At 44.1% G+C, this 12,151-nt stretch overlaps 1 protein-coding gene across 1 annotated transcript; it reads right to left on the bottom strand.

The window, feature by feature from the left end:
* Window positions 1-898: 898 nt before the first annotated feature.
* On the bottom strand, window positions 899-6,913 carry angptl4 (angiopoietin-like 4). The gene is made up of 7 exons (XM_086204920.1): window positions 6,370-6,913; window positions 5,388-5,498; window positions 5,180-5,273; window positions 3,037-3,150; window positions 2,839-2,934; window positions 2,316-2,600; window positions 899-2,230 (listed from the first exon to the last, which is right to left on the bottom strand). The coding sequence occupies exons 1-7, from the start codon at window positions 6,892-6,894 to the stop codon at window positions 2,043-2,045; spliced, it is 1,413 nt and encodes a 470-aa protein (XP_086061046.1). The 5' UTR covers window positions 6,895-6,913; the 3' UTR covers window positions 899-2,042.
* Window positions 6,914-12,151: the final 5,238 nt, after the last annotated feature.

The following is a 12,151-nucleotide window of genomic DNA, read 5'->3' as shown; positions in this document are numbered from 1 at the left end:
TCAATCCGTCAATCAAAGTGCAGATTCTCAACACCTCTTGACAGCCAGGCCTGGACTCTGGTTTCCTTGCAGTGCCACAGTAACCTGAGAGATGAGCTGATACAGAGGTGGAGGATCACCATGGATGAAGCACCTTAACAGTAACCCTGACCAGGAGGCAGAGAGAGGGAGAGGTGCTCTGAAGAATTGAAGGTGACAAGTGGAAGTTACTGTCTCAGGTGATGCGACTAAGCTTCTTAAGGCTTTAAATGTGAGAGATCTTTCACGTGCAGCTGGGTTCAGTAGATTACTCTCGACAGGATGTAGCAGGAGAAATACAGAATAGTTCAATCTAGATGAGGCCATGTTGACGCGGCTCAGAAACACAAGTGAAGTTAACCAGTCAGGCTGTCACTATTTGCTGTCACAGCCTTTCCAGTAAACCCGCATGTAGGATATAATGTAGAACAGGGCCTGAAGTAATGTCAGCCATCGCACCTGCTCAGTTCAAGACTGGGGATTTTTTTTTTTTTGGGTGCAAATTAAAAACACCTTTATGAAAATTGAAAATCATAGAGAAAATATGGTTTATGTGGGAACAATTAATGACATTAAATAAGATGAACAATTTTCCACCAGTAGTGCTAAAAAAAATCCTTGTCAATATCGTAAGTGATGCGTTATGTTTCCATCTTAATATTATGAACTCGTGATTGAAATAAAAAAAAAATATATTCTATAATTAAGCAGACTGATGTCTACCCATATGTGCCCATACTTTCCTCTATTATGCTGCTGTTTTTGGTGTCATGTATGTTGAATTTGTCATAAAATGGTGGATGTAAAACAAGAACAAAAGGCAATATTAGATTAAATCAATTTTATTGGCTCCTTATTGCCAAAAAAATGTTATTTCACTTAAAAAACAGGTTTACAGAACAATAACATAACAATATATTACAGACAATATAAATTACAGGCTGCACCATATACATATATATATATATATATATATATATATATATATATATATATATATATATATATATTGATTCCTTACAGCATTTAAATAAGAAATAAGAAAAGATCTACAATCAAAACTTTTCAAATCACAAGGACACAGATAATGACACACACAAGAGTAACGGCTGTAGATGACGTTCCTTCATACACTACGAACAAAATGGTGTCTCTCATCTTAAAAGAAGTCAATATGACTTAAAAATAATCCAAATCTCCACAGGGAGATTAAAGTCAAACGTACAGGCAGAAAAGTATGATACGAAGGCGGGAATGGTTTTCAGTGCCCAGTGAAGTTCAGTACCGAGAACATCAGTCTTGAGAGTTCCTGCATCATAATCCTGCAACACAGTTACTTGTGACTTTTACATAATGCCTTTCAACGCTAATCTCGTCAGTTTCGTGTGGAAAACGACTCTTTGTTTTACTCAAGTCACCTTTTGGTCCGCACCATTGGGCTCATAAAGACTCTGCATTTTACTCCTAAATGCCTTAAATGTTACAACATAAGCTGTTTTTTTTTTTGTGCTGACAGTGCTGATTCTCTGCCACGAAACCATTTTCAACAGCAGTCCACACACACACACTAACACACACACTAGCACACACACACACATACACACACACACACACACACACACACACACACAGCGGCTGCCGTTTGTCTGCTGATCAGTCTGGACTTGTTGGGAATTCTTTGTGATTTACATCACAGTGAATAGGCCAGGACACGTTCTGTGCTTCTGTCCTTGCTAGGGGCCCCGGGCTCCGTGCCAACAGCAGGAAATAACATATAAAATATTTTTCCACTGCATGTTTTGTTTTTGTCCCATCTGTGGGTCTCGGTGCAGGGAACTCAGCAGCAGAAACATGGATCTCTGTCTGCTTTGGTTTCGGGGCCCTGGCTGTGGTGTGAAGTCTTCCACGTGGGGAGCAAACCGGTGGAAACCTCTGCCTCATCAACCAAGCGCTATTAAAAGAAAGAAAAGTGCCCCAACTTTCACCCCCTCTCCTTGTCTGGACTTTCTCAGACTGGCTTGGCTTTAGGACTTGTTCTTGATGGTAGCAGCAGGCGCGATCATCATCACGCTGGACTTGAGGGGATAGTAGCGGCCTCTCCAGGTCTTCCAGAAGATGCCCTGTTTCCTCTGGTGCCGCTGCTTGGGTGGAGGACTCTGGAAGTATCTACCGTTCAGGTTGGAGTGACCACAGTTGCTGAACCACCAACCACCTACGAGAAGCGGGAAAGCAGGTTAGATGTGTGCATGTGCGCATTTGTAGCAAGATGCCATCCAGATTAAGATGCAGACGCTTACCAGAGAGGTGCTTGGCACAGTTGGTATCATTTTTCTGGTCGTTGTCCTGGTCGCGGGTGGAGAACGGCAGGCCGGTGGTGGCATCGGCTCCCAGGGAGCTCTCCAAGGTGCTGAAAGTGCCAGTCTCCTTTATCTGGAGGGAGTATTTGGTTTCTTCTCCGCCCAGTTGGAAAGGAAGGAGGACAGTTGCTAAGTCATTCCCCCAGTCGGAGAGATTGATGTTGAGGATGTAGCCGCCATCTTTGGTGATGGAATGGATCTTTTCCAGACCCAACCAGAACTCCCCTAAGAGGACAAGAAGAAGGGAAAAGTTGAGAAATACTTTTAACTTCCCTTTGGGTATCAGGTTCATTTGTTCTGTCTTTAAAACTTGCCAACAAGTTTTTTTTTTTAATCAGCAGTCACACCTCCGTCTCCCTGGTGCAGTCGTGCTGTGTGGACTAATCACTAATCTGCCAGCTCACACCTGCCCAGTCTAACGCTGGATTTAGCGAGAGTGAGATTGAAGTCAAAAGTCATTTACCATTCAGGCTGCCAAAGCCTTTCTCGTAGGCTGCCCATAGCTGGTCAAAATCCACTGAGCCGTCCTGGCGCCTTTGGATCACCGTCCATCCCCCATCTAGAGAGAAAGACAGCGAAGAGGTCAAAGCTTCTTCTGCTCGTTTTGCTGAAGTTGGTGAATGATTGCTTGAGCGGTTGGTAAAATAGTTACTCTGCTTACCTGCCGTCATCTCACAGAAGACTTTGAAGGGCTCAGCGCTGACTGGCTGGATGGTGTACACCCCGCTGCTGGTCTCTCCTCTCAGGAACAGCTCATGACAGTCTGATGCCATCTCTGGAAGAATCAAAGAAAGAGAGAGAACGATGTTAAGGCGAGGCGCCATCACCCTTATATGAGACACATTTAACACACGTTGTCTATATATGACTGTTTATAGGAATCCCATTTGTTGTTGTTGTTGGTGGTGGTTTTTTTTGGGGGGGGGGGGCTTGTTTATCCGTCTCAGAAGTAGGTCGATCACAGTCGGGGAACCTCTCCCTGTGCTACAAGAGCTCACTATTTGCAAATACATGAGCTCATCAGTGAGTCTGGCGGAGGCGCGTACCTGGTGGGGCCTTTGACCCAGTCCTCTCTCTTCTGTATAAATATGACCTTTCTCCTAGTTCCCAAGGCAACTTCCCTCTTCACCACTAGTATTGAATTACTCACCACTACCCTATACATTCCTCACCCCCCCCCCCATCCCACTTGTCTCAGACCCAGGCTTGTCATTCCTCCCTCACATGTGCAGCAGCCTGGTGGTGACGTAGGCGTGCATGGCTGCTGCGTGCACGGGGAGTGATCAAAGGGTGATGAAGGGGGGGTAGGGGCTGTAAGAGGGACAGCAACTTAAAGCTGGAGCCATTTGGAGCTGTCATGTGTCTAATGAGGCACGTGAATAGTATCGCCCTCCTTTTGGTGTGGATGACATCATTGTGAGGTACAAATTAGTATCAATTTAACTTCAGATTCTTGTTAATTATCACGACGACAAGCCTGCAGTGTTCTTGGGAGCTGTGTGTTCGCTGATTGAATCTCATGTTAGGTTTAATGAGATTTAAACATTCTATTGTTTTGGTCGTGCTGCTTATTGCTTGAGTGGAAGCGTCCCAGCTGACCAGGCAACCACTAAACCTCATTTGTTTGCGATGACCTTTCCTCTACAAGCGTGAGCTCTAGGAGTTGTGGCCGTAGTCTGCCTCGGGGTCAGGGGTTCTCCTGAACTTTAACACACTTCTTAGTCATTACAATGGTAGAGGAGGAGGAGAGGGAGATGGGTGTGATGTGTGTGTGTGTGTGGGGGGGGGGTGTAAGAAAGAGGGAGGAAGGAGACTGAGGAGGAGGGATGTCTGACTCCCTGACAGATCTAGGGGAAAGGTTGCCTTTTCTTCAGGGGTGTACAAATGTTTGTTGTACCCGGAAAGTGAGACATCTTCAGGAAAGGGGGGATGGGTTTGGAAACCGCAGCAGAAATCTGTACAGAGTTCACAAATAAATTTAGGCCAGCTTTTCCCATCCTCCTCCATGGTTCCCTCAGGTTTTGTTGGCGCAGGCACAAGAGAAGTAATCTGAGGAACACTGCATGAAAGATTCGTACAAAGCCCTTTCCAGACCCCCCCCATCACCCACACAAATAATCAGTGTGAGTAATCCTGTGGAGTTGTGTGACCCTGACTGAACACTCAGAGACCGGTGAACTTTCCTCCAGTTGAAACCTCGCCAGAGTTTCTTTGTGCCTCAAAACCTGCTGATGTCAGAGCTTGGAGGTGATGATATTGTGGATTGTAGTGGCTGACTGCTGCCTCAGCTGCGTACACCTCTCACCTACTTCCCATCAGAAGTCCAGACCAGAGTTCACATTTACTACAGTTTACTCCCCAGTGGATATTTTGTCAACATCCAAACTTGCTCATCAAGCGCCTAGAAAATACAACAGGCTTTGCTGTGTTTCAACTCTACTGGGTCAACAGGAGTCCAGCCTGGATGACTGCCGGGCCCATCATGGGTCAGAAGTGACAAAATGGTTCTCTGTGTGGATTCGTTGTTCAAAAAATCAGGCATTCCCATTTATGTATTTAAAAACATAGTGTTTATGCTACAATGACATCTTGGTGTCATTAAAATCCAAAAACCACCAGTTGATGGTTCTGGAGTCATGCTGAGGAGAGAAGCCTGATTAAATTCCTTGATTTTAATTGATGGTGAGTTAAGCTTCTTTATGGCGGTGCTAAACAGATGGCCTAACACATTCGGCGTCAGATTTTGTCCCCTCGACTTAAGATGGTGCCAAATGGGATTTTGGTTGCTTTCTGGCTTTGCTTACCGGCTGGTGAATCTTGCTGCTCCGCCATATCAACTTGCACGAAAGCGTCAGTGTTAGTGCTCTGCGGTGATGTTCTGTGTCTTGACTGTTGGATCTGGATTTTTAAAAAAAAAAGAAAAGAAAAAAAGAAAGAGATTGCGTAAGATTTTGTTTAAAAAATCAGAACCTAAGTCATGGAACTTTGATTTTTGTGCCAGTGCATCCTCACCTGACTTTGCAGGGTCCTGATGCGCACATTCTGCTTGTCAAGCTTCTCCTGCTGGAGTCTGATCCGCTCCATCAGATCATCGATGCGTCTGTTCTGTGCTTCCAACATCAGCTAACAGAAAAAAAACCCACAAAGACAATAAAGATTGAACGTTTGGTTAAGTTTATTACACACTGTGCCAGCGTACAAACTGTGGCTAGAACACTTTTCAAGATGTCAGAGTGAACGTAACGAATGAGCCCCCTGCAGCTTTTCATTGAAAATCCTGACACATTTCCACCCCTCACTGACCAGCATTTGTCCTCCCCAACCAGCTCTGGCAGGGTTACGTAACTCCCTCTGAGCGCACTATTTTCCAGCCCACTATGAAGCTTTTCAGGTTCACACACACACACTCACACCCACACACACACACACACATATCACTGTAAATAGAGAGTTACATCAAAGAGCAGCACTCTTGTAAGCCCCCCCCCCCCCAACTGTGTGAAAGCTCGGCAGGTTGTAAAGTGTGACAGCTGCGAAAAATTATTCACACATTCCTGCAGCCAATGCATGCAGCTCCCTTTGTCTGGCAGCCTCTAACATTTCCCTGCACGTACAACACGCTCTTCCTCCATGCAGTTGACACCCCCACCCGCACACACACACACACACACACACACACACACACACACACACACACACACACACACACACACACACACTCCATCACCACCCACCACTTGCCCTCTTTGAGCTTTCTGCCTTTGAGCTCACTGTAAAAGCCCCAGCTGCACATTTAAACAGTGCATTCACTAAGAAGAGCCATTTACTTCAGCATGCAACAGTTTGAACTTTTTCTTGCTTGATTTAAATATTTTGATGTAAAACGGAACTGCAATGTTTTTTTGCGCACGGTAGAAAGCGCATGTGGCATCACACCCCTTTTGTTAAGGTGCTTCTGAAAGTAATGATGACAGCTTAAGGGTGGAATCCTTACCTGGATGTTGCGAGTGTCACTGTTGTTCTTAGCAGCATTCATGTCAGGCAGCACTGTGCCTCCCTGCAGTATGCTGTCCACCCTCTCCTCCAGCCGGCTCATCCTCTCACTCATCGTCTTCCTCTCCTGCTGCACCTCCTCCGCCTTCTCCCGAAGCTCGGCCGTGACATTGAGCAGCTGCCCCTCTCTGTCCTCCAGCCCCTGGGCTCGAGCCTTCAGGGCCTCCCCCTCCACTCGCAGTCTCTGGCTTTCCTTCCCCAGCTCAGTAACAGTGCGGTTGAACACCTTCAGCTTGGTGAAAATGTCCCTCATCTGGACCTTGGTTTTGTCCACATGCTCCTTCAGCCCCTGGCCCAGCTGCAGTAGCCCATGGGCAATGACATTCACGTCATCCCAAGCTGCGTACTGCACACGCTTCTCCTTGCCAGTGCCACCGGAGGAAGAGCCTCCTTTCCTCTCCAAAGGGAAACCTGTGGCCATGAGCACCACCAGGCAAAGAGTCAGAGTCGCCAGAGTCGTCTTCATTGCTGCAGTTGAGTTTTGACAGTGTGTGGTCCTGGTTCAGAAATGTCCTGGAGTTTGATTTGAGAGCTCTGGCTCCTAACTGAGCAGTCACAGCACAGCTGTTATATAGTTTCACAACCCTCCAGTCAAAGCTGTAGGCTACCTGCCATTGGCTAGCTGAGAGGAGGGAGGGGTACAGTTCCTCTCAGGTTTCTGTTCCCTCCTCCGCCTCCTCTCTCTCTCTCTCGCTCCCTCAGCTATTCATGTCAGAGGCAGAGGAGGGACGTGATACAACACTTCATCTCTGCTCGGACATTATTTTCAGGAGGCTTTGCCTCACAAATCAAACTTTTACCTTGTGATAAGTGTTGAATGAAGGAATAATAAAATAATCCGGAGATCCCATTAAATCAGCCTGTAATCTCGTTATCAGCACAGGAACATCCTGACGTGTGCTGTTATCAGAATGTTATCAGAACCATGAAACAGAGATTACAGCCTTTGTTATAAAAACCTTCCAGTCCATCCAATCAGTGAGTCAATCACATCAACCAGTGTGACTCCCTGACACCTTTTTAATGGGGATGTTTAAATATCGGTTAACATCATTTACTGAAAACTGGCCGGCAGACAAATATACTATTATGAAGGTGTAAGGAGCAGTTGTAGGCCAGAAGTGGACCCACCACACCGATGAAAGATGATGCCCAGACCTGTATAGAGCCGCCTCACAACCCTGAGAAGAGAATCCAGGCCTCTCCTTCATGCCCAGAATGCCCACAGCTACAAAGTTAAATTCTCCATGTATTTCGTTGTTATACACTAAGGAAATTCATTCAAGCCTGAAGATTTTCTGAGCCTTTATACCGTCTTTGCTATTATCCATATTAATAAACTTAGTTAAAACCAACAGAAAAGTGGTAATATGTACGTCCGTATGAGTCAGGTTTGGATTCTCAAGGACGTTATGTTACACTGTTGTCTCCCATCAAGACCGAATCGTGAGAATGATTACATTCACGATATTTCTGCATTGCTGATCATTCAATGTGGTTTTTCAAATCTTAACCTTCTAAATAAACCCGGCCCGCTAGTTAGTCTAGTTAGTGTTAGTCTCCTGATATGGAGCACCGTGTATAGCTGCTGTCTCGAGGAATGAGCGTAGTCAAAAACGACCCCAGGGAGCACATCAGACGAGGAATACACGTATTTGTCCTGAGGTGATCCTCAGAAATGATCTACTGCCACTGGAGGCCGGACCACTGTGAGAATTAGGGGAAAGTTCACAGCACAGAGGATGCCCACATTACAGGCCCCAGGTTTCTTTTTTTTAACAACCTCTACTGGGGAGTCATACGTGATGTGGAGCCAGACCACAAAGAGGGAGCCGCTTTAACCCTCTCCTGTCTGCAGCCCAGACTAAGTAGGTGAAAGGTAACGGGGAGAATGCTGACAGCGGTGAGGGGGGAACTAGAGTGCAGAGAAATTACAAGGCCCTGATGTGTGTGTCTGGAATGTAACAAACATGCTTTAGATTCGCCAAAGCCACGCCAGAGAGGGGTTTCTGTTGGAACGGCCAAAGATTGTGGAGTTCCAGTACATTTTTATTAAACAATTCCTGGTAAAATTCCCCACCTCATACAGAAATTGAGGTCAGTCCAGGAAATTGATTTGTTTTTGTCATACTGTTTTTCAGATGTTCTCAGTTGTTGTACAGCAGGATTCTCATTCCCTGCTTCACCTAATACAATCATCACATCATGATCTTACATGCAGAGGCCCGACATGTCTCATTGTGTTCTTCTAGGATAGTGCAGAACTTGTCACAGACAAGAGCGTTGTGTATCTTTAGGCTGCGAAGGAATAACGGTATGTTTTCTTTTATGGCTCTGTGTGCTGATGATACGGCACATTTTATTTAAAAGATCCATCTGATTATCTGAATGGGTTTGGTTGGATGAATTACAGCAGTGTCAGTCTGGAGGAGCCTGAAATTAAATAAATTGTCTGGATGAAATCCAGTTTGGTTTGTTACTATAATTATATAGCAATAAAAATTATACACTGAGTTATGCTTGTTCGTATCTATCTATATATCTATCTATCTATCTATCTATCTATCTATCTATCTATCTATCTATCTATCTATCTATCTATCTATCTATCTATCTATCTGTCTATCTATCTATCTATCTATCTATCTATCTATCTATCTGTCTATCTCTCTATCTATCTATCTGTCTATCTATCTATCTATCTGTCTATCTATCTATCTGTCTATCTATCTATCTATCTATCTATCTGTCTATCTATCTATCTGTCTGTCTGTCTATCTATCTATCTATCTATCTGTCTGTCTATCTATCTATCTATCTATCTATCTATCTATCTATCTATCTATCTGTCTGTCTGTCTGTCTATCTATCTATCTATCTATCTGTCTGTCTATCTATCTGTCTATCTATCTATCTGTCTATCTATCTATCTATCTATCTATCTATCTGTCTGTCTGTCTATCTATCTATCTATCTATCTGTCTGTCTATCTATCTGTCTATCTATCTATCTGTCTATCTATCTATCTATCTATCTATCTGTCTGTCTATCTGTCTGTCTGTCTGTCTATCTATCTATCTATCTATCTATCTATCTATCTATCTATCCATCTAGCTATCTAGTTATCTATCATAAATATATGTATGTATAGATGCACACACACACACACACACACACACACACACACACACACATATCATACAAGTAGCGTTTGTATGCGGTCAATGTGAAGCAAAATCATTTTCATCTGTAACAACAAACTGGCTCACACTGGCCACATTGTAGCAGACTAAACCAGTGGTTTAAATAAACTTATTTTATATGTGTGGTGGCGGTGGGAACACGCAGGGGAAATGTGTTTCCTCTCTATCCTCCCTGCCAGTCGTGTGTTTCTGATCACCACCGGATTCACAACTCGCCACAGCTGCTTATTCAGTTTCCCAAAATGGCTGCTCCCATCTTAGCCGGCATGCCGACCTTTTACCCAGATTCCAAACACAGCACATCTGTAAATCCTAGTGGAGCAGCAGCAGCCCCCGTACTTAGTTATGGAGTAGGGGATGGAAAGAAAGAGGGAGGAAAGGTAAGGGAGAAAAAGCAGGTGCTGGAATAAAGCCCTCGGACAGATCTAGGATCTGCGGTCCTTTTTTCTTAAGTTTTCCAGGAACATTGATGGAAATCGTGTCATGAACCATCCCGAAGAAGGAGTTGGATCAATGTTGCAGAGGAAGAATTAGGTACATTTTCAGAACAACTGTCACAAAGAGTCATGTGGTCCTCAGATGATGACGTGATCATCAGTCTGAAGACCTTGTGGTCATTACAACACATGAATATCAAAGAGAAAATCCAAAGCTGCCAGGCATCTGACACCTAGTTTCACATAAATACCGTCTCATAGCGTGTCACCAGTCACGCTCCCTTCTGTTGGAGGGACTGCGGTCACATTGCTACTGAAGCTGTGTTCCTTATTTCTGGTATCATGAGATATTCAGCCAGCTGACTGCGAAAATGAAGAAAAGTCTCAAGTCACAAGAAAACTACAGCGAAGTATGTGTTCTCACTGAAGCCCAACAGAACACAGATTGATGTTTATGCAACTGTTGGGCTGGTTAACAAGAGACTAATAACAGTAATTATTGCTGTGTTCCAGTAAGTGCCCCAGTGAATCAGAATAAATAACAGCTAGCTGCTGTCATGGGATCGCTATCCAAATGGAATGTAGCCTTAACTGTTCCTATTAGAAATATGACATTTCCCCACTGTGACGTCTCATTCGTTAACTGAGTAACTTGTCGAAAACGTGACGGCGTTTTGGGTTTTCCTAAATATTCCCTCTCATTCCAGTGCTGAGAATTATATGAGGTCGCCACAGTTTCTGTGGTAAAGGTGTTAATTCTGCCCTTATAGGACAGAGGTAGTAAACATATTACCCAAGTAGAAATATGTGTGTAAACAAGGCTCAGGTAAAAGTCAAGTACAGAATCTCAAAAATATTAAGTATAATGTAATTTCTTTAATGACCTTGAAAAACACTCAAATAAAAACAGACCACAACAATAGAATTAATTTTTTTTTTTGTAATGATACATAAATTCAAGTTTTCAGTGTGTATGGAGCCAAAGTAAAAAGTTGTCAGAAGAAAAATAAATAGGGTTACATACAGATACCTGAGAAATCTATTGACATACAGTAATAAAGTATTTGTACTTCATCTCCCATCTTTGATGGAGTATCATTTCCTCTTAAAAGTGAATTGTGTGTCATGCCAGTGTTGGTCTTAATAACAGTGTGTGTAAGGGTCAGATTGTGGTGCGTCATGTTGCTTCTTGTCTCTCATTCAGCATATTTTGTTCAACCATTTCTCCTTGAGCAATGACTTTTCAGTAAGATGTTACTCATATTATCAGTGTCCCACTGTAAGATTGAGAAACCAAGGCGGCCAACTGGAACTGAGCCATCATTAATCAAGCCACTGTGACGTGTCACAACGTCTGGCTTGAGCCATGAGGGGGAACTGCTTCCATTCAGTTGCAACAGCTAACCTGCTGAAACACACTACTGCCTCCCAGTGGTGCTTAGCAATCTCATCGCACTTGGGTGGATTCTGCCTTGATGCTGCCCACTCATCCAGCAGGGCCCCTTTTGTGAATGTTTTACTATTGTTTCTCCAGTAACTGTAAACTCAAATACAAAGTTACATTTTTCATGGTTTTTAGGGAGGATTTTTGCCTTCAGGGATCCCAAGAGACGAGGTGAGTATATGTTTGACCTCCGGTTTGGTTCAGCATCTCTAAAGGCCCAGACAGGGAGAGCAAGCAGACAGAGGATGCGGAATGATCCCTGTTACACCTCTACAAAAACAACCCTCAGCACCCATAAACATGTTCCACTGTTTTAGGAGGTGGCCCCGAATGTCTGCATGTGAAGTGTGACATGCTGTCAAGTGTGTAAGGAATAGTAAAAACGGATTCTGCTACGTTGATACACTCGGTTGTCTGCTTTGACATTCCTAACATCTCATGCTGGGCTTGCACATGCACAGGCATGCACTGTGTGTTATGAATGAATACGTCTCTGCTATTTCTTCTTCTTGGCTGCCTGCGTATTTGTTCACAGGAATATAGGACTCCTTTTATTTCTCAGAGCGCTCACATGGAACACGCTACAGTTAATGAACAACCCTTTCACTTCCACAGAATTTTCATGCTTTTCCCTCAGTT

This window comes from Aulostomus chinensis, chromosome 5 (genome assembly GCF_037954235.1).
Source record: "Aulostomus chinensis isolate RoL2024-O1b breed Wild chromosome 5, RoL_Achi_v1.0, whole genome shotgun sequence".
NCBI classification, from domain to species: domain Eukaryota; kingdom Metazoa; phylum Chordata; class Actinopteri; order Syngnathiformes; family Aulostomidae; genus Aulostomus; species Aulostomus chinensis.
This window is presented reverse-complemented; position numbering and strand designations above follow the sequence as displayed.

Excerpts from the sequence above, each read along its gene's own strand:
- angptl4 (XM_086204920.1), bottom strand. The coding sequence starts at position 6,894 with ATGAAGACGACTCTGGCGACTCTGACTCTTTGCCTGGTGGTGCTCATG. Across the intron at positions 5,499-6,369 it reads GTGACACTCGCAACATCCAG|CTGATGTTGGAAGCACAGAA; the intron begins GTAAGGATTCCA and ends TTTTTCTGTTAG. Across the intron at positions 2,935-3,036 it reads CTTCTGTGAGATGACGGCAG|ATGGGGGATGGACGGTGATC; the intron begins GTAAGCAGAGTA and ends CTTTCTCTCTAG.